We start from the raw sequence: 20,777 nt of genomic DNA on the forward strand, positions 1-20,777 counted from the left end.
TGCTGGAGAAAAAAAGGCCCTCCCAAACTGTTGTATCTTAAAATAAGTTCACCATTTTACCTCTGCAAATTGTTTTTTGGTCTGTTTTATGCATAAACCTCAGAAATGAAGCATAGAATTAAATCCTAATTTTAAATCTTAAAACTAAAATTTTTAATATAACATTTTATTATTTTTAGATATTTATTTTTGAAAGAGCTTTTTTAAAATATATTTAGATGGGGGTTTTCAATGGATTTCTGTTTTGTTTTAGATATTGTATCTCTGACACTTCAATTCTTCCTTCCACATCCTTTGTCATTTTCCCACACTCTGTCATATCTGTCATTCTCTTCCTCCTTTTCCTTTCCTGATCCCTCCCATCCTCCCTTTCCTTCTCTTTCGTTCAGCCTGGACCAGTTGAACATGAACACCCCCCAACATACGAGGTGCGGTCTGGCAAGTAATTAGCTGTTGGCGTATTCCTCTCGTGGTGATGCTAGGGTGGGATTAGCTCTATAATCTCCCAGCGCATCTCAGACGTGGGATGAATTTCTGCTCCATCCCGCAGATAATCCCACGATCCCTAATCTGCAGCAGTTATGCCATGCTAATGAATTTGATTTGATTTGATCCTGGGCACAAATGCTAGCTTTCATTGACCTAAGGTCCCCCTACTGGTGGGATGAATGAACAGCCCTTTTGGTTAAAGTGATGCGGGGCATTTTCCCCAGTTTGCTTTGTTGATTAGGCTTCCATTATGTCTGCACTTCCATAAAGTTGCAATGCTTGCAGTATTCCTCTTTGGTTTGGCTTTTAAAGGACTGAATTTGTATTAAGCAAACAGCCCCCACCCCCCCTACTCCTGCTATTTATATACTGCATTAAGATATTCCTGCTTTTCCAATTTTGCAGTGAGGTTTTGGTTTGCTGAGGGCTAGTGGAGTTTAATGAGAAAGTGGAACAGAAATCAATGAAGGGGATAGGCTCAAAAAAATTAATCACTAAAATTGAATTGGATCTTATTCAGGATGTTCAGCTTCAGGAGTAGTTAGATGAGTTGTTAATTAAAGTGAAGCATTTTAGTTAAACATTTATGCCGGCAAATATGACACATTATTCTCTAAATTTGACAAATTTTAGCGGATTCTCTGCAGCCTACTGCTAACTAATATAAGCTTGAGCTGATATTTTTGTTACATTTTTTTTACATATACGGTACTAATATATTGTGCATCCCTACTTTAGTTTAAATTGCTTACAAAACTATTTATTTGACGTTATTTTACTTTTGTCTCCAGGTCAAAGCGGAAGGTCCTGGGGCGCAAGGAATCTGAAGAGGAGCGTTCACGAGGTCCTCTATCCCCACCGGTCACCCCCACAGGAATGTCCCCCGGTTCGACTTCCTCCCTGCCACGGCAAACAAGCTCCATACAGCGCAGCCTGCGCAAATCCCCGACCAGCAGCGACACCTTCAAGGCCCTCCTGCTGAAGAAAGGCAGTCGCTCCGAGACCAGCTTCCGCATGTCTGCCGCCGAGATGCTGCGCAGCACCGACCCGCGCTTTCAGAGGACTCGCTCTCTCGACTCCTCGCTCGATCCAGCGTCTCCGACGGGCGACAGCCCCTGCTCTTCTCCAGGCCGGAACAAAAGGGCGTCTGAGGACTGGGCGCGCAACGAGGGAATGTTCTCAACGTCCCCGTCATTAATCGGGCCGAAGTACGGCCGATCCCGCACACCACCCTCTGCCGCCAGCAGCAAGTACAACGCCCGCAGCCGGATCCTCAGCAGCCCCATGACAGTTATTTGCGAGAGGGATGGAGAACTCACCGACTGTGAAGAACCATGCCCTGTTTCTCCATCAAACATGCCCCTTCCCATCTCTCAGGACTCTAACAGCACTTTATGTGAGCAGAGCAGCAGTTAGGAGAAGAAATGGCTCCTTGGCAAAGGCAGAATGTCTTCTCGGCACCAGAGATTGACTGAGGGCAGAAGACCAGGAGTCGAACTCTCGAAGGTCTCGCTGCCCGCTAATCCAGGCAGCGCTGCCTGATATTGTAGTGTGGGCTAAGACATGCGGACCCGAGGTAGATCAAGCCGTCAGCTCAAGCAGTAGGCAGTGTACTGCTTTACCTATAGCTCTTCACAAATAAACTAACCTATCTAATCAAATTTGACCTTCTTTTCAGAGGGAACTCTGCTTTCAGTGGCAATACTAGACTCATCTTTTCAAAGCCCAACAATTGCTTCTGTTATTTTGTTCAGCCTTTTATTTCCACTCTTAAGCATTAACAGTCAGATTTGTGTGGGGAAGATTTTGATTTTGGTGAAGCTGTTTACGAAAGTTGTATTGAAGGAATTACTATGTGACTGCTTGTTTTGGCTGTAGTAGTTCAAGTTGATGGATATTGTGTCAGCGCTGTGGTCCAAAGAGGTGCGTCACTTCTCAAACTTCACAGAGGCAGCTCTGTCAGCGCCTTTCAGTCAGATATCTTTAAAACACCGGTCTTCAAAGATCAAGATAGAGAGCACACCGACCAATTTCTACAAGAGACTTTTCTTACTGTTCGGACCATCAGAAGTGTCTGGAATAGAAAAGGAATTGTGGGCCAAGAGATTGGGAGTAATGACGGCTTGTTCGTGGAAACAAAAAGAGTTTCTTTGGTTTTTGGTGTGTAGGTTTGCACTGTTCATTGTCTTCTTTTATTTGTCATTTTAAAAAACATGGTGTCTGTGTTGGTTATTTTAAAGAGTTAATTCTTACATCTTACTTGAAACAAATGACCGGTTTTACTTGTAATTGTTTTGGTTACCAAAGAGCCGAACAGGACATTCTCTCTAACTAGCTGAGTTCTGTTCTGTTAACATCTAGTGAAAGTGACCGCTTTATTACTAACCCTCATGTTTACTTGTCAAGCTTCTTTCTTTTTTTTTTCTTGTGCAGTTTTATAATGTTTTTTATGTATATATCTAAAGAAATGTTAAGTAACACCTGAGCTTATTTTCAAAGAATTTGTACATTTTAGAAACCTTTGCTAGGAGTGGCTTCCTTTTGTAGAGTATTTATTTTAGAATAGCCAGAATGTGGTTTGATATACTGTAGATGGAGGTGGGCGTTTTGGGAGGGAGGTGAGTGAAGTGTGCTTAGAGGGGACATCCTACAGACACGTGGTCCGAGTCATTAAGTTCAGATTCCGCAGTCACAGAACTTATATCTTGCTCCTTCACCCGTCGTACTGATGGAAAAGCGGGTCGGAAAATAAAAGCAGAATAAATAACGATGGCAAAGAGGAAGAAAGCTGCTAACCCTCTGGAGTTTGTCTCTGTAATAAAACATGGTGATATTTAAAAATGGCCCATCTGTCTCGTCTCTGTCTTTGATTCACTGCCACCTGTCAGCCGCCAGCCCAAACCACAATCTCATTAGCACCGTCACCATGACACCCACAGCCGTTCATCAACTCCAGAGGCTTCGCAGGACCATCAACCCCTACTTCCGTCTTACTGACCAGCATTTAAAGCTCGATACAATGACCTGGACCAACGTCGTATTTATGCAAAATAGGTTATATATCATGAAAGAGGTCATGAATCATTGTTTATGATTTGGCTGCAAGTGCAACAGGGAGATATAAGTTCGTTCCCTGTTTCTCCCATATGCTTTTGTGCTGAGCGTGTGAACACGATATTCAGGCAACCGTTCCCTCGAAAATAAACCTGATGACGATGCAGACATTGTGTTTGGCCTTGTATGATTTCTTTAGCTAGAACCTGACTCAGATTATGTCCTTGTCAGATGAAGTACAAAAATATGTCTTCCTCGGCTTAGCTCTATTTATAAGTAATTTAAAGCCACCAAAATAAAAGTAAATTAATGACTTTTCTCTTTATACACAGAATTAATGTGTAGACTGAATCTAATAAAAAACAATTAATTTTAATTAAACTGTCACTTTTTTGGAGAGTGCAAACAAATCCTTCTTCAAACCATGTGTACAGTACGCATATATGTCTAAACATACCCGAAATGTCACTTAACCTGCCTTGAATACCCCGTTAAAATAGTAAAATAATTTTTTTTTTTTTAAAAGATGTACTAGCAGTTTATACAATTTTATTTGTTTTTTTCTGTATTTGTATTATTAGGCTAATTTACAAAAATGTTCTGTTTTAATCACTTCAATTAAATATTTAACCAACCGATAACCCTAAACAACCGCTGATAACCATCTTGACATTTTTTTAATAATTTAATAATATAATACAATATAAAACAATAATCCAGTCCTTATATTGTGGTTTAAGATTCAAATCAAAGCCAAATCACAACCAAAACAATGTTCTTCCGCAAGACGTGCCGTTTATTTTTTGAACCACTAGTGGGCCAAAGGTTAAGGTTGTGTACCAGTTATTTTAAGATCAAAACGACAAAGTACAGAAAAACTAGTGTCAATTTAGTACACTGTTATTGTTCTCTTACATTTTTAGATTCAAGATCTAGTGCAATATAAACAGCTCAAAATGCAGATGAGATTATGTATTCATATTTCAAAACAAAAGTTATTGATTCAGTCGTGTCATTCAGTACTTGCACCTTCACACAACCATTACATGAGTACTTTGAATGATACATTATTAGTGACAAAAACAATTAATCAAAAATAATTTCAACATTCTTTTCATATGATTTCATAGTTAATTGTAGGTATTTAAAGTGTTAATGTTGCTGTAAAATATATTGGTCAGATATACAATCAGTACAGTGTTAAATCCTCTTATAAAAACATTCAGGCACTTGCATGTATGTACATAGTAAACAGAAGCACCTACAGAACTATTGTTAAGTTCAAACAAACAATTGACCTCTTCATTCAGATCACAAGGCATGCCCGTTTGATCCTCAGGCTTTTTCTTCCTCATCTTTGATCAGCCACACCTCATTCCTGCGGTTGGTCAGTTTGAAGGGGCTGTCATATCCGGATCTGTAGTACGGAACCTCTTTGAATTTCATCCCATCCCTCTTGAGGCTCTCCATCAGTTTCAGAAGCTCTTCACGGCTGCTCTCACTGTTGGCAAAGCCTCCATACGTCCTGCAAAACACGGCCAAGCAAAGGTGAAGCTATGGCAACAAAATCATTTTTAAACCAAAGAACAGTTTGACCTGGCAACAAACTAACTATTTTTAAATGCTTCTGAAAGAAGTCTCTTATGCTCTTCAAGGCTGCATTTATTTGATTAAATAAATACTATTTCAGAATATTACTGTTTTAATTTAAAATGAAAGTTTTTTTTATTTTAATATATTTTAAAATGTAATTTATTCCTGTGATGGCAAAGCTGAATTTTCAGCCTCATTACTCCAGTCTTCAGTGTCACATGATCCTTCAGAAATGATTCTAATATGCTGATTTGCTGCTCAAGAAATATTTCTTACGATCATCTGTGCTGCTTATTATTTTTGTTGAAATCAGGAAATCATTCAGGATTCTTTGACACATAGAAAGTTCAAAAGAACATATTTGTAACATTATAAATGTTCTTACTGAAACTTTTGTTTTGAACAGAAGAGTAGTTATACATTTAATCTCCAATTTAAAAACCACAAACATATACCTCACAAACATCGTGGACTCTTTCCGGTTCTCTATGAAAACGTCTGCGTCGGTGGGTTTGGGTGGGTCGGCCTGATGTTCCTCGGGGATGAAGAAGGAGACAGTGAAGGTGCTTTCACAAGTGGGTCCGGCCCCAGGGTCAATCAAACAGCTCACTGGTGCCGTCATCTCCACCTTACACTCTGACAAGGACAAGCGCTCAGATAAAGCCCATATCAAAGGTCTTTCTTTAATGAAAAGGTGCACTGATCTCAATATGCCAAAGCTATTTTGCAGGTACAATGTCACCTGGTGAATCATTAACACAATTGAATCTGTGGTAACAACCTGGCACATGATTTTTATAATTATAAAAGCATCTTGAGATGTGATTTATTGTAGTCACAGGAAACCATTTCCGCGTAAACTTTTGGCTTTATAACCAGCAGGAGAGCAGTGATGTGTGAACTGAATTTGGTGTCACAGTGAAGCTATTGAATATGTTTCATAATATAAAATGTGCAAAAGGGTTTTGCACTTTGCAGACGGTTCCTTATTCGGATCGGTCTCAAGCCGCCGGCTCATAGAGATCAATTTATATTATAAAGTTTTTTTTTAGGAAATTTGGGTTGTAGGTCATTACTGTGATTGTAAATAAGTGTAATTTGCTCACGAGTTATTGATCTGGGAAGTTCGAATCTGTGAATATATTGCAAACTTCACTGAACTCCTCGAGTTAAGCACTGACCGCATTTCTTTATATCGGAGTCCATGTTCAAACCATTAACGTACAGAGCTCTGATACACTGGCAGTAACCCTTATGTTGGGGGGTGTTCACCCATATGTGCTTTTGCAATTTGAATTGTGTAATGAAAATGTCACAATCACAAGAGCTGACGTAAGGAAATAAGAATGCGTCTAATCTTGAGTGTCTACTACATGAAAATCTGAGTTTCTAGTCGTCTACAGGTCCATGAAGACTTACTTTTGTCATTATTGCCCTGAATGTATTTGAAAAGTCTTCTGAAGCCTGTGCCTAAGGCCGGGTCCTGCTCCATGCCACTCACAGCTGTGCTCACCCAGTTTGTTGTGTGGTAAGTGCGGACTTCATAGTCTTCACCCTGAAAAACATCACTTCATCAGATATGACTGGTCACATTACAACAATATACAAAGTCTGCTTCGATATAAACACGAGCAGACTAAATCAAAAACAAAATGCAAGCCTTATCTCTGTAAATAAGCATTAAGTAAATATTAACAAATCTAAAGTCTGACAAAGTTTTTCTGGCAAAATGACATTTTGATTAGCCTACTGTACTAACCTTACTCTGTTGAGCAGTGAACTTTGGGTGCTGGAGTCCAGAGGAAAAAAAAGTTTGACCGATGGCTTTAAGCATCTTGAATTTGAACTGTAATGCTGTGCAAAATTGAAAATGGATTATAAGTTGCAAACAATTTACGACCAGTGGAAATAATAGGAGATATTTCCTTGTTTCATATTTCAATATTAAGTGGGAATTTCATGTCCAGTGCGTTCGGACGTTAAGAGGGTTTTACCAACGCTGCTATAATAACAGGATAGGGCTAACAATAATGTATGAGTTACTCTAGGAAATAATGAAACATTGTTTGTAAAGTTTCATATTTCGCGCATGTCTGTTAACAGTAATATTTTTCCTTCATTCACAAAATATGGATGGAAAATGGGCCATGTTCTTACAATAAGATTGTCCAAACGTTGCTCAGTTGTGCTGAAGTCATTTTACTACAATATTATATAACCTAGCCTACTTTAGTTATAAACTCACCTGTCCGCCGTGGAGCGTTAAAATGCAGGAAATGACTGATAATCCAAAGAAGATCGAGCTCAGTATGTCATCCGTCTAAGACAGGTGTGTTAGGTAAAGAAGATACAGTTACGGGTGCTGTTTTATACAGTCTATGGTGATATGTAACAACCGTAGGCTTAAGTAACACTTACACTACCACTTCCGTGTTTTCATGTTACATCACTCGCATTAGAAGTTTCCGATTGGTTGTGAAGAATATGTAAATAAAGTCACGCCCCAGCAACGCTACTCGGGGGAAGAAACATTACATCACTAGTACCCCTTGTAACAATGGAACAAATATAATTGAAAGCAAATGACAGATTTTTATTTTTATTACTTTAAATTTTATTCATTCTAAAGCATTTTATTTAAATATAAATAAATAGTTATACATTTGAAAGGCATCAAGTTACCTTGCGATAAAATATAAGGTCAACTAGAGTCAGGTTGCAAACACCATTACTTCAAAGCCATACATTTTTCATCATCACATCAATACTTTAACACAAACTAATCTAATGGATGATTGCAGACACACTTAATCTGAAGTATTCCACTCACACTAATCACACTAATCACAAAACACCTGTAAACATATTTTTCAGAGGAATATCCCCAAAGTGCATGATCAGCCAAAGAGAGTGTGTAACCCATCCAAAACTGAAAATACTAGAATTACTTCGTTAACAATACTAACAAGTACAAGCATAAGCAACTATGATATCAACGATTTAACCCCAAAGTCTTCTGACAATGCACCGCAAATTTCAACATAACCTGAGCACCATAAACTTGCAATCCAAATGCATACAAATAAAAATACACTAGCATCTTTTTACTATTAAATGGATCTCCTGTTTGTCACTTCATCTTCAGAGCCGTGTTCTTCCTGCGTGGCGGCTCTCTCTGGACCTGTCTGGCTCTGGCACCGAAGCCCAGGGACTGAAGAGATTCAGTGAGGAAGCGTTGAGTAGGAGATACGCACAGCATTATCAGAAGCTTAGCATCCCCTCCTGTGCCAGAAAGGTCAAAAGGATGGTCAGGTGAGGTTTGGGAGATAAGAAAGAAGAATGCAGGCAGGCCCTGTCCATGACAGTTCTTGTGGTTGTGTTCTAACTTGACTGGTTGAACTGGTTTTAACTGTGGTTCAAATAAAAGCAAAGCAAACTTGCACAATATACAAGGAAACAGTCCAACAAAATATTTCCAGTTCCACTGTGTCTAAAAGATCAAATATTTGTCCTTTAATGGAATAGCTCATTTAATTTAATTTAATTTAATTAACTACACAGCTAAATTTCATATGCAGTCCATCCACATGCAAGCAAAAAGGAACATATGGCACAATTAGGACATTAGTTGATAAATAATATATGTAATGTTTAAAAATACATTGCAAATAATAATAATATTGTGACAAATGACACTATGGGCCCTATTTTAACGATCTGAAACACAAGTATCAAGCACGAAACGCAAGTTACTTTGTGGGCGGGTCTTGGGCGCTGTTGCTATTATACCGGCGGGATAAATGACTTTTGCGCCCGACGCAAATCTAAAATGGGTTGGTCTGTAGTAGCTTCATTATTCATAGGTGTGGCGCGCTTGTTCCATGGCGGCTTGCTATTATAAAAATGTGGGTAAATGTGTAAGCTAGATTTATGCCTATTTTTTCACATCTTCATGGACACAACAATGATTTCCCTCGTGTGGTAATATTTTTCCTTGTAATAATGTATGGTTTTCTAAAAATGAGAACTGCTGCGTCTGTGTGTAGATGAGATAAGCAAAGTGTATGCGCGTTGTGCACACGCTACATTGATTATGGCCAAGCATGCGCCCTTAAAATAGCATATGAATAACATGCGCAACACGCCACTGACTTTAGACTAGGTTTTTCCTGGTCAGTGGCGGAATTGTTTTCTAAACCTGCAAAATAGCACCAGGGAACGTTTGCGCCGGAACACGCCTCCTCTTTGCGCTGAACCGCCCCCGGGAGCGCAAGTTCATTTCCTTAATTTACCGACGTGCGTCTGTCGAGGGAAAAGTCCGCTGTGCGCGGGTGCAAATTAGGAATGATACATGCGTCGGTGTACAAAGTCAATTGCACTGGGTGCAAGATAGGGCCCTATACGTCCAGAATACACGTATGTAAAAATGTCATTCTAAACTGAAAGGTTCTCAGTAATGTAACAGGTCACTAGATTGTTCAGTTTCTGTATGTTCAAGTGTTTGGCTCATCTTCAGTCATTTTTTCAGGAAGGAAGGAAGGAGTGAGGGAGGATGAATGGATGGATGCATGTTCAAGTGACTTGTACGTCACAGTGAATGTGCTCTCACCGATGGCGTCCTGTAGCAGATGTGTTAGTTTGCTGTTGCGGTAGGGGACGTGGGGTCGTCGTTCGGCCAGAGCTCCCAGAACATCAGACAAAGCCGAGAGACTGCGGTTTATGCAGGAGCTTTCCCACAGAGCAGCGCCGGTCACACCTGACATCCCTAAACACAGATTAAACATTCATGCTAAAAGACTATTCACATCTTCATTTACTAGGAGCTTTTGAATAAAATCTGACCTAACATTTAACACTCCATAAACCTTATCTAATGAGTCTGTTTGTTTTATTGTAAAATGGCTTAACTAGTAACAACTCACTAGTCAACGGAGCACAACACTGCAACCTCTTACCCACACACTCGCTCCCAGCCAGGTCCACTAACTGCAGCTTGGTCTTGAGGGGGGTCTGTGTGATGCTGGGTCGGGGAGAGGGGCATGGTGAGTGACGGGGAGAAGGGCATGGTGAGTGACAGGGGGAGTGGGACGGCGAGGAGACGGGGCTAGATGAGCGTGAAGAGGCGGCCCTGCGGCAGCGCGGGCTCCACCACTCCTTCTGAGACACTCGCTGGACGTCCTGTCTGGCATTCTGCAGCCTACGAGCTGTAACACACAGAGATCACACTGTATGAGTCCATAAAGTAGGAGTAAAACTATTTCTTCCAAGTGTTATGGTAACAAAGTGCCTTTTAAGCAGGTCAGTTCACTCAGCAGCCATCTCAGTAATAAAACTATAGCTTTTAGCTACCATCTAGCCCAAAATCTCAGAAACTGTTCCAATTCTTCATAAAAAATAAAATAAATATGTATGCATGTATATATATGAAGAGTTCAGATGCAAAAGCCTCTAAATGCCATCTGAAATTTTCTTATAGAATGATCATTTTTATCAAGCTCGTATATTTAAATTCAATAATTTCACTTAAATGGCAATGAAGATTACCTATTAATTGACATTTAAGTGAAATTACTGAACTTAAATACACAAGCTTGATCAAAATGATCATTCTATAAGAAAATTTCAGATGGCATTTAGAGGCTTTTGCATCTGAACTCTTCATATATATATATATATATATATAAGCGATTAATCGATTTTATTTTTATTTTTTTAATTTTCATTAAAGTTTTTGTAATTTTGTTGTGTTTTATACGTTTTTTTAAAAATGTATATATCATTTTTATTATTATATATTATATAGTTTTATTTATTTCAGTTTTAGTTTTGATTTAATTATATTTTTTAATTTAATTCATTTAACATTCTTTTTTTTCTTCTTTTTTTTTGTTAACGATAAAAACCCAGTAATATATTTGTACAAATAAATAAATAGTATTTTTAGGGCTAATCTGGTCTAACTGATACCTCTATTAAAAAGTGATTGGCTCTTTTAACTTTAGAGTGGAACTATGTACAGCCGTCATTTTGAGCGTTATAATTTTTCCCATTTATTTTTATATAATTATATGTCTCCTGCCCATATGTCTTTGATGATACACACATAAATCCACTTTATGGCAACCTTTATGAGGTCTTTCAGTGCTACTGTGAGAAACCTTTGGAGTGAGCCCAGATTAGTGAGAAAGTGCTTGAGTGTGTGTATGTGTAGATAACTAATGCAGTGGGTGTGTGAGAAAACAGAGTTGTTAGAAAGAGCGTTTGTTTGTGCGTCTTTAGATAATACGCTCGGTCTCACTTAACAGCCATAACCGTGTGTGCTGCAGATAGCGGCGTATGGCTTGAGGGAACATTTCAGCTTCAAAACCTGAGCTGGGGACTTGAATAAACACTTTACTGTATATCATACCTAGAGCCAGTGCATCTGGGCTTCTGGAGGTGACGGTGAGAGTGACGATGAAATGAGATCTGGAGGAGTCCATGTGCACCAGGGTGGGACTGTGAGATCTTAGTTTCAACACAGAATTGATCAGCTGCATCACCTCTGCAGAGCTCCGCACCAACCTGACACACAAACACATGCAAACCTGTGACAGTCACATGCGCATGGAGCTCAAAGTACAAGGAAAAAGTAGGTCGAACTAACCAAAAAAATGCAGATAAACATATGCATTAATACACCAAAAAGCAAAATGTCTTAAACATAAAATATTTACATTTATTTTTAAAAAAACTAGTGGATTTTATAGGCCAATAAATATTACAATTATTAACATGGCATAGGTTAAAAAGGACAAATGCTTTGACATCAACAGCAACAAGTGGTTCATTTTGTCAATTTGTAAACATTAGTTAAGACTTTATACCTCAGATTCACAGGCAAGGCCTAAACTCAGTCCTAGACTAAAATGCATGTTTGAGCTGTTTTAACGGAAAGCAAGTTGCACTGGCATGTCTTAAAATATGTCAGTGTCATTGTTTTGTTTCAAGATGCACACCAGTAATATATTTTTCTAAGGCACATTTACAAAAGCTACTAAAATGTCCTGATTGAACCAATGCCTAATCCTGGCTTAATCTAAGCCGTGTCTGTGAAACCAGGCCTAAGTGTCAAAAAACCTCAAAGAACATTTAGCTTAATGTTAATTTCCATATTGTATAAATAATGAGTATTATGAATTAACAAACATAACACTGAACAGTAGTATACTTATTTAATGAAGAGTTACTTTGATTAATGAATAGAAGTTAGTTTATGATACTCATTGAATTAACTAATTGAACCTTATTATAAACTTTGAAAGTTGATAACTTATTTTGTTATTCTAACTTTGCACTATGCAACTATGCATGCATTGTCAGCTGAATTTTGTTATTTGCTCTGGCCATTGTATCTTGTAAAATTGTTAAAATACAAATTTATTAAAGTTGAATAGTGTGATATGTTATATCTTCATGCTGACCGCTAGAGTTCTTACGAGATCAAGAAAATATGATCATATAACACCAATTTTATCATCACTGCATTGGTTGCCTATAAAGTTCTGTATTAATTACAAGGTATTGCTACTGACTTATAAAGCCCTAAACGGCTTAGCTCCAGTCTATTTAACGGATCTTCTATCGCCCTATAATCCATCGCGCTCTTTAAGATCACTAAATTCAAGGCTTTTGGTCATACCTAGGATATCCAGAACCACCAAAGGAGGGAGAGCGTTTTCACATTTGGCTCCAAAACTCTAGAATAGTCTTCCTGATACTGTTCGTTGCTCAGACTCGCTCTCCCAGTTTAAAACTAGATTAAAGTCGCATCTCTTCAGCCAGGCATTCATATAATCCTACAGTTCAAACTACAATCCGGCCTCTAGCTCATAAATGCCAGAGGAGAACTGGCCCCCGACTGAGCCTGGGTTCTCCCAAGGTTTTTTTTTTCTCCATTAGGTCACCTGATGGAGTTTTAGGACACCATTAGGTCACTTGATGGAGTTTTTCGGTTCCTTGCCACTGTTGCCTATGGCTTGCTCAGTTGGGGATATTTTGGGGATATTTAATTTAATTTTATCAATCAATAAATTCCTCTTGAAACAAACTTTGTTGTATTATTTTAATTTAATACTGTGAAGCTGCTTTGATACAATCTGCATTGTGAAAAGCGCTATACAAATAAACTTGACTTGACTTGACTTGACTTGACTTGACTGCTGTGACTCACTCATGTGTTAGGCAGGGCACCTCACTGGTGCCTGTGCTGGTGGTGATGACCTCTCTCTTCACCCCAACTGTCGCCCCATCTTCATCTCTGGCCAGCAGGTCCAGAACTTCATTATTATAGACCTCCACCACGGACATCTCCACCGTATGACTGTCCGCTGGCTTCTCAGAGATCAGCCTGTGACATATATCAATACAGGCAGACAGTCAGGTATCCTGCGTGTGTAATGTTGTAGATGAGTAAAACCTATAGAGATTTTAACTGTGCTGTGAAAGGGATGTGAGCTGAGGCTTACTTAAAAAGCTCATTGGCTGCTTTTGGAATGATGCCCTGTTGAGAGACCTGCACTGCGGCTGTGAGCTCCTCAGACTGGGAGCCAATCATTGTGTGTGTCTTCCCACTGCCCGTCTGACCATATGCCATGATACATACATTATACCTGAAATGAAAGAGAGATTTATCGTATAAGTATTATAATCCTTACAAAGACTCCCTTTGACTTTGTTGGTAGTGTTGTGCCAAAATCTGTGACCTAAACAAATCTGTGACCAGAGTGGTTGCAAGCCACCATTTTCTTTATTCTTGTTTTATTTTATTTTATTGATTTTATTTTTTGTTGATTTGTGTAATGCCACATTAGGAATAATGTACTTTTTAAAAAAGCACTATAAATGAAAACTCTCTAATATTCACCAAATTCAAAATTTTTACCAACACTGTGTTTTTATCTGCCGCTGTCTTTATCCATGCACACCTACTCACTCTTTTCCTATTTTTTTAAGAAAGAAACATGTGGTAAAACTAGGAAGCATTTCTACTTCGATATTTACTGCTATTTCAAAGTGTTGTACATTTTTCTAGATTTTTCTTTTCTGAACAAGTAAAATATATATTTGTTTTAAAAAATAAAAAATTCAGTCTGTCCAAAATAATACTACTACTAATTAATAATATAAACCAAACAGACTAGATTGTTTTATTAATGTATTTCATGCATAAATTACAATTAAAATTGTAAAATCATGTCATAATGATAAAGCAAGCAATAGCTTAATAAAAAGATTATTTATTCAAGTAAATTAATCTTGTCATACTCCCAAACCACATTTATACTAATGTGCACGAGCACCAGGCACGTTCTCGCTAAAACATTTAACACTTAGACTAGTCTAGGTTACCGATTTTGGCACAACAGTGGAACAAAAATAGACAAAGTTACTGCCACTAATGTGCGTAAAATGTAATTTACTCAATGTTAATTTATGTATATAAAAATGATAAATAAGCATCATTTGATTCCAGCATCTTCCCTAAGCGAATAGTTAAACTTGTCTGTATTAAATAGGATATTCACCCATCAAGTAGAGAGGTTAGAAGGGGTTTCACCTCCTCAAACACAGTCTCTTGGCTGTCTTCTGGACCATGTACTCTGCAAATCAAACAAATAATGGACACATTCTACATCACCCACCACCGCCTGTTTCAAATGTTCACATTTTATGCAGTGTGCAAATACCTTTCAAACTCAAATATTTTGTTCGTTACAGGACTTGAGGTTTTGGCGCAGTTCACAAAAACAGAGTCCTGCAAAACAAGGATGGTCAGAGATGATTATTCCAGGGTGTAGGACTGGGCCATTACAATTCATACACCCCATAAACTACACTACATATAATCAATTCACTCACATCATTAATGGCCTGCACCACTGCTTCACATAATGAAGACCTTAAAAAGGAAAATGAGATTAAATGAGATTTAGTACGCTTGGCTACAGCATTCCCTAAGCATGTGGTTTCTCCATGAAACAATGTTTTTTATTTAAATTGCAGCACATTTTTACTATTAATTTACAAAATTAAAAATAATTCTAAATGAATCCATATGCATTAATCTACTGCTATTCTTTCAATATATATTTCGACTACAATACCCATTGGTTGTAGGTGATCCTGGGATATGGTCAAAGTGCAGGACTGGACGCACCCTGCAGTGAACCCTGATATTCCCCCTCAGCTCCTACAGAGAGAAATGTGTGTGGTGCTTAAACTATTTTTTTATGTAACTAAATCATCCTAACTGCTTACACAGTCATTTTTAAGGATAGGTAAGGTAGAAATTGGTCTGAAATATTTAAAATATGTATTTCTGAAATATTCATGTGTCAAGCCACAGTAGGTAATAGCATAACAGTGTACTCCCTACATCTGGACTTGAAATAAATGGCAACACGTCACCCTATGAATTCATTAAGAAGAGTGAATCAAAGCAGAGAACCGAGTACGTACAACCAAGGTGTTGTGGAGCAGCCTCCTCCTCACTCGCTCCTCTCTGCACTTCTCCTTCTCTTCCTGTAAAGAGTGCTCAAGTGCAGTCACCTGAACCCGGAGCTCTACGGAAAACAGATGGAACAAAAACTTCTCAACTATCTATTTGTTTGCATTAAAATATGAATAATCCATGGAACCTGCAGACAGACAATATAATGACTCGACTATAAAAACAAGTTGATGTTGTTGGAAAGAATCTGTCCGGAGCCAAAGAAAAAAACATGAGAAAATACATGAAAGCACAGAAATAAGATAAAAATGTGTAATAAGATGTGTAAATCACTTGTTTTTCTAACACTGTCCAATAGCTACGATACCAGAAAATGAAGAGTGTGTTTGCCTTTCTTGAGCTCATCACTTCGCTTGGTTAAATTAAAGGTTACCTATATCTCTGTGACCATTTGATGACTAATGGTCAGAGAAAAGGTGACTATATTGAACAGCGCAACGGCATTTAGTAGTAACAAACAAAAGACACACAAAATATGATTATTAATAAATCAATGTACTTTTGAATGTTTAAAATCACATAACATTTTATGAAATGAGACTTTGATGTGATTGGGTTAATAAATATTAGGTTTATATGCTTTTTTATATAAATATAGTCTTTTTTTATTCTTGATAGCTCCGCGTGTGAACCATGGAAATATCTAATAAAACAAATAACATGAATTTATATTGGACTAAAAATTTTTTACCACACGCCACTAGAAACAATATGTATCAAATAGTATCAACCAACATACACTACCGTTCAAAAGTTTGGGGTCAGTAAGATTTGTAATGTTTTTAAAAGAAGTATCTTCTGCTCACCAAGGCTGCATTTATTTGATAAAAAACAATAAAAAAAAACAGTAATATTGTGAAATATTATGACAATTTAAAATGACTGTTTTCTATTTTAATATATTTTAAAGTGTAATTTATTCCTGTGATCAAAGCTGAATTTTCAGCATCATTACTCCAGTCTTCAGTGTCACATGATCCTTCAGAAATCATTCTAATATGATGATTTGATGCTCAAGAAACATTCATTATTATCAATGTTGAAAACAGTCGTGTAAAATTTTTTTTCAAAATTCTTTGATGAATAGAAAGTTCAAAAGAACAGCATTTATTTAAAATAGAATATTTTCTAACATTATAAATGTCTTTACTGTAACTTTTGATCAGTTTAACTCATCCTTGATGAATAAAAGTATTGATTTATTTTATTTCTTTCCCCACAAAAAAACTTTTGAACGGTAGTGTTTAATGTTACAAAAGCTTTAGACTTCAGAGAAATGCTGTTCTTTTGAACTTTCTATTCATCAAAGAATTTTGAAAAAAATTGTACACAACTGTTTTCAACATTGATAATAATAGTGAATGTTTCTTGAGCATCAAATCATCATATTAGAATGATTTCTGAAGGATCATGTGACACTGAAGACTGGAGTAATGATGCTGAAAATTCAGCTTTTGATCACAGGAATAAATGACACTTTACTGTATATTCACATAGAAAACAGCTGTTTTAAATTGGAATAATATTTCACAATATTACTGTTTTTGTTTGTATTTTTAATCAAATAAATGCAGCCTTGGTGAGCAGAAGAGACTTCTTTTAAAAACATTAAAAATCTTACTGACCCCAAACTTTTGTACGGTAGTGTATATAATCCAACAAACCAATCCTTATATAATCCCAGTGGACAAATGCCAACAACCATCACCCTATAATGTTATCTTTGAGTGTACACTTAAAAGCCTTAATCAGGAACATAATTTTTCATTTTCACTTTGAGACACAGTGATGAGTGGTTATGCTTGGAGTTTTACAAATACAGCTATATAAATGTCAAGGGATAAGATCCACAGGCCCAGTGGGAGGCCTGTCACCATGGTGTGCAGGTGACGCACGGGACACATGACCGTCCCTGCTGACAGCAGCTTTTCCTGGAGGAGAGGCTGGGGGAGGGGATCCGTGGATTATCTCTGAACACTGCACCACATACCTACTGTCACAACACGGATGGTTTTGTGATAGAGAAGGAGACAGATGAAGGAAGAGACAGATGGTAAAGAATGAAAGGAATGAGAGCAGAAGATTAAACAGAAGAGGAGATGAAGGTTGAGGGTTAAGGTTCCTAATCCGGGACGTCTTATGACCTTGCCGTACGACCGTACGCACGTATATAACAAGTGAATGAGATCCGTTAAGTGTATCTGGAGGTATAAATATTCACAGATAATGCAGATGAACTGAGGTATTGGTATCTGAGTTCATCTCAGTAAAGAACACTCACTCAGAGGGTCATCACTTTGGAGATCCTGAGCATTTCTGGCCGTGCCCACACATTCGAACAGCTGCTTGCTTTGCTCCTCCAGCTCTTTAGCAAACCCCACGTAGATAGTAAAAACATCCTTCAAGTCCCGTTTCAGCATCTGAGAGCAAGACAGACCACACAGTGATGCTGAATTTGCAACGCATTGCATTTCAAAGCATTTGTAGTGTAGGATTTGTTTCGAAACAGTGTTTTTGCAATCACCTGAACTTCAGACAGGAGTTTGGAGAGAGTTGCATTTGTGGACTTCTGCACTTTCCTCTGCTGCTGATGTTTCTTTCTACTGGCATGAATTTCCTCATCCCTCTCATGGCGAAGTTTACTCAAACACTGGAAGTTTAGGAAAGGTGGATGAGAAACACATACTAACTGTTCAATACATTTACATTGCTTTTAACCTTTCAAAAAGCATTGTGGAGATGTTAATTCAATGGAATTTTGATACGCAGTTTAGAGTGTTAAGTTGGAGGCATTTATTTGATCAAAAATACAAAAAAAACCCCAGTAATATCATGAAACATTACAATTTTAAATCAGTCTTTTCTATTTTAAAATGTAATTTATTCCATTGATGGCAAAAATGCGATTTTTAGCATCATTACTTTAGTCTTCAGTGTCACATGGTCCTTCACAAATCATTATAACATGATGATTTGGTGCTCAAGAAACATTGCTTATTATTAATGTTGAAAACAGTTGTGCTGCTTAATATTTTTGTGGAAACCGTAATAATTTTTTTTCAGGATTCTTTGATGAATAGAAAGTTCAAAAGAACATAATTTATTTGAGAGAAATCTTATGTAATAAATGTGTTCACTGTCACTTTTGACCATTTTAATGCATTCTTGCTGAATAAAAGTATTAATATCTTTCAAAAAACATCTTTCGAATGGTAGTGTATATCATGATACAGAATCATATTTATATACCATGTTATTTACATAGCTACTTAAAAATTACTATAATGATATCATAATAAATCTCCAAAAAAAGATTGTTGCTTTTTGGTATATTTTTGTATTTGAGTTGTATTTGGTCTCTGGTCTGTATTGCATACCCGGATGTTAAGCATGTGAGTAAATTAGGTGAGACTGGTGAACACCTGTCGTCTGTCTCCACTCTGCAAGCCACTTATCTTGCAGTGAAACCATCTGCCAGGTCAAACTCTTAACTGCAGCGGAGGGTCGGCCACCATTAGATGCATTTCACACTAAATTTGCTACATAAATCCGTACCTTAGCGAGTCTCAAATGAAGGAGAGCATTCTCTGTTTCCAACTCCAAAATATGCTCCTCTTTACTCTAAATGGAGAAATAGGGAGAGAGCTTTATCATTACATTTAAGCATGGCTATACAGATGTAATAGTACAAATGACAGAAGTCAAATAAAATAAATGACAACATTGATCAGCCATCAACAAAACTTAAAATCTCAAAATCTTAGCGGGTTGCATACCGAGACAACACTTCTTTTTTTTTTTTTTCTTCAAATGAGCCTAGTATAAAGCCCAAAATGCTGTCTATCCTGGGTCAGCATCTTGCTAGTTTTTGAGACATTTAACCATCACTTACAAACAGTGATGGGGGTAATGCATTACAAGTAACATGAGTTATGTAATCAGAATATGAGAATATAGAACGAGATTATATACTAAATGATTAACACATATTCCTGCCATGGTATTCTAATGTGCTTAAATGAAAACCATAGTATTAGCATGGTCTACTCACTGCATAATAGTAAGCTACTTTTTTTGGGTGGCTTCACACAACAACAAATATGGAGGTCTAGTGACTGATATTATATTATATTATAAATAAATATATTATATTTATACTTTATTCACAATAAAATCTTGGCAATATAACAGCATAATTATCATAACGACAGTAGACATGTCTGTAAATCAAAAGCAAAAGCACGTCAAAGCGACATAAACATTATTGACATTCAGGTAATATAAGAGGAAACTCACCCGTAGTTTGTGCTCTAGAAGGTGGACTTGATGAGCAAAGATCTGGTCTCTATTAATAAAGAGCGGCATTGTGAATGAGAGTAGAAACACGATGTGAATGGAGCATTTATTGTACAGTGGTGGTGGACTGTACATAACGAGCTCGTGTGTGTTTGTCGGAGGTGTAATCCGATTACCTGGCCTGCGCACACTAGCCTATTTGGCGTCCTCCTGTTAAGTGCCTTCTGATCTATTTACCATGATGAATATCGTTTTTCCATGTTTTCAGTGAAATGTATGAAACTGTATGTGCATGTATTAACAATGTGGGCTTGATATGTGACTTTTGACTTGTTTAAACCCCTTTAGACTTCATGACAGCAATCACACCTGCATCACACACACTGATCTGAGACTCAACAACAGGCCGATGAGGAAGCGATTGTCATGAACGCCATTTGAGATTTGGCGCCTCCTACTGGTTACTTTATCAATCGTACACGGCGCCGTTGCATCTCTCACAGAGGTCAGGTGAGGTAATATGGGGCAGATTAAGTCGTTGGAGTACTTGCCTCAAAATGCCGCAGTAGTGCTTGAAATATATGAATAGAATAGTTGCTAATTGCAACATTTCATAATAAGGTTAATGTTCCTAAAAAAACAACTGAACATCTAAAAGTATAGCATTATGACTTGCTAAATAACTATATTATTTTATATTAGAAATAACTTATTCTTGTTTACAATGTGTACATTTACTGACTCATTTGACCTGAATACAGTGATGTTGGGCTTAAACAGTTGTTTTTGAACA

At 37.5% G+C, this 20,777-nt stretch overlaps 3 protein-coding genes across 10 annotated transcripts in view; 1 reads left to right on the plus strand and 2 right to left on the minus strand.

The window, feature by feature from the left end:
* The window catches only part of nhsl1b (NHS-like 1b), a 128,538-nt gene extending 125,206 nt beyond the window's left edge, over window positions 1-3,332 (plus strand). For all 7 annotated transcript variants that reach the window (XM_082147461.1, XM_082147465.1, XM_082147462.1 and 4 more), the window contains one exon: window positions 1,281-3,332. In XM_082147461.1, coding sequence (XP_082003587.1) covers window positions 1,281-1,905 — 625 coding nt within the window. In that variant the 3' untranslated portion in view covers window positions 1,906-3,332. The remainder of the gene's footprint in view (window positions 1-1,280) is intronic.
* A 981-nt stretch (window positions 3,333-4,313) lies between these two features.
* hebp2 (heme binding protein 2) lies at window positions 4,314-7,538 on the minus strand. Its single transcript, XM_082148418.1, has 5 exons — window positions 7,382-7,538; window positions 6,896-6,990; window positions 6,556-6,691; window positions 5,592-5,772; window positions 4,314-5,068 (listed from the first exon to the last, which is right to left on the minus strand). Exons 2-5 carry the CDS (start codon window positions 6,968-6,970, stop codon window positions 4,879-4,881), a joined length of 582 nt encoding a protein of 193 aa, XP_082004544.1. The 5' UTR covers window positions 6,971-6,990; window positions 7,382-7,538; the 3' UTR covers window positions 4,314-4,878.
* Window positions 7,539-7,548: 10 nt separating this feature from the next.
* Window positions 7,549-20,764, minus strand: kif25 (kinesin family member 25). 2 transcript variants are annotated; one of them, XM_082147489.1, is made up of 16 exons: window positions 19,985-20,764; window positions 19,244-19,309; window positions 18,213-18,338; window positions 17,970-18,108; window positions 15,637-15,740; window positions 15,282-15,367; window positions 15,037-15,076; window positions 14,865-14,932; window positions 14,703-14,777; window positions 13,644-13,787; window positions 13,349-13,525; window positions 11,546-11,700; window positions 10,092-10,340; window positions 9,746-9,901; window positions 8,245-8,418; window positions 7,549-7,648 (listed from the first exon to the last, which is right to left on the minus strand). In XM_082147489.1, the coding sequence occupies exons 1-15, from the start codon at window positions 20,117-20,119 to the stop codon at window positions 8,267-8,269; spliced, it is 1,872 nt and encodes a 623-aa protein (XP_082003615.1). In that variant the 5' UTR covers window positions 20,120-20,764; the 3' UTR covers window positions 7,549-7,648; window positions 8,245-8,266. The 2 variants fall into 2 exon arrangements, with proteins under 2 accessions (XP_082003615.1, XP_082003614.1); XM_082147488.1 differs by lacking the exon at window positions 7,549-7,648 and having other exon boundaries at window positions 7,666-8,418.
* Between the last annotated feature and the right edge of the window lie 13 nt (window positions 20,765-20,777).

This window comes from Leuciscus leuciscus, assembly GCF_965113295.1.
Source record: "Leuciscus leuciscus genome assembly, chromosome: 19".
NCBI lineage: Eukaryota > Metazoa > Chordata > Actinopteri > Cypriniformes > Leuciscidae > Leuciscus > Leuciscus leuciscus.

What these genes read in the sequence shown, in the direction of transcription:
- hebp2 (XM_082148418.1), bottom strand. Translation starts at nt 6,970, where the DNA reads ATGCTTAAAGCCATCGGTCAAACTTTTTTTTCCTCTGGACTCCAGCAC. An exon ending in TCACTGCTCAACAGAGTAAG is followed by an intron (nt 6,692 to 6,895) that starts GTTAGTACAGTA and finishes GATGTTTTTCAG; the next exon opens with GGTGAAGACTATGAAGTCCG. An exon ending in TCAGGGCAATAATGACAAAA is followed by an intron (nt 5,773 to 6,555) that starts GTAAGTCTTCAT and finishes TGTCCTTGTCAG; the next exon opens with AGTGTAAGGTGGAGATGACG.
- kif25 (XM_082147489.1), bottom strand. Translation starts at nt 20,119, where the DNA reads ATGTACAGTCCACCACCACTGTACAATAAATGCTCCATTCACATCGTG. An exon ending in GGATCACCTACAACCAATGG is followed by an intron (nt 15,077 to 15,281) that starts GTATTGTAGTCG and finishes TTCCTTTTTAAG; the next exon opens with GTCTTCATTATGTGAAGCAG. An exon ending in TGGTGCAGGCCATTAATGAT is followed by an intron (nt 14,933 to 15,036) that starts GTGAGTGAATTG and finishes CTTGTTTTGCAG; the next exon opens with GACTCTGTTTTTGTGAACTG.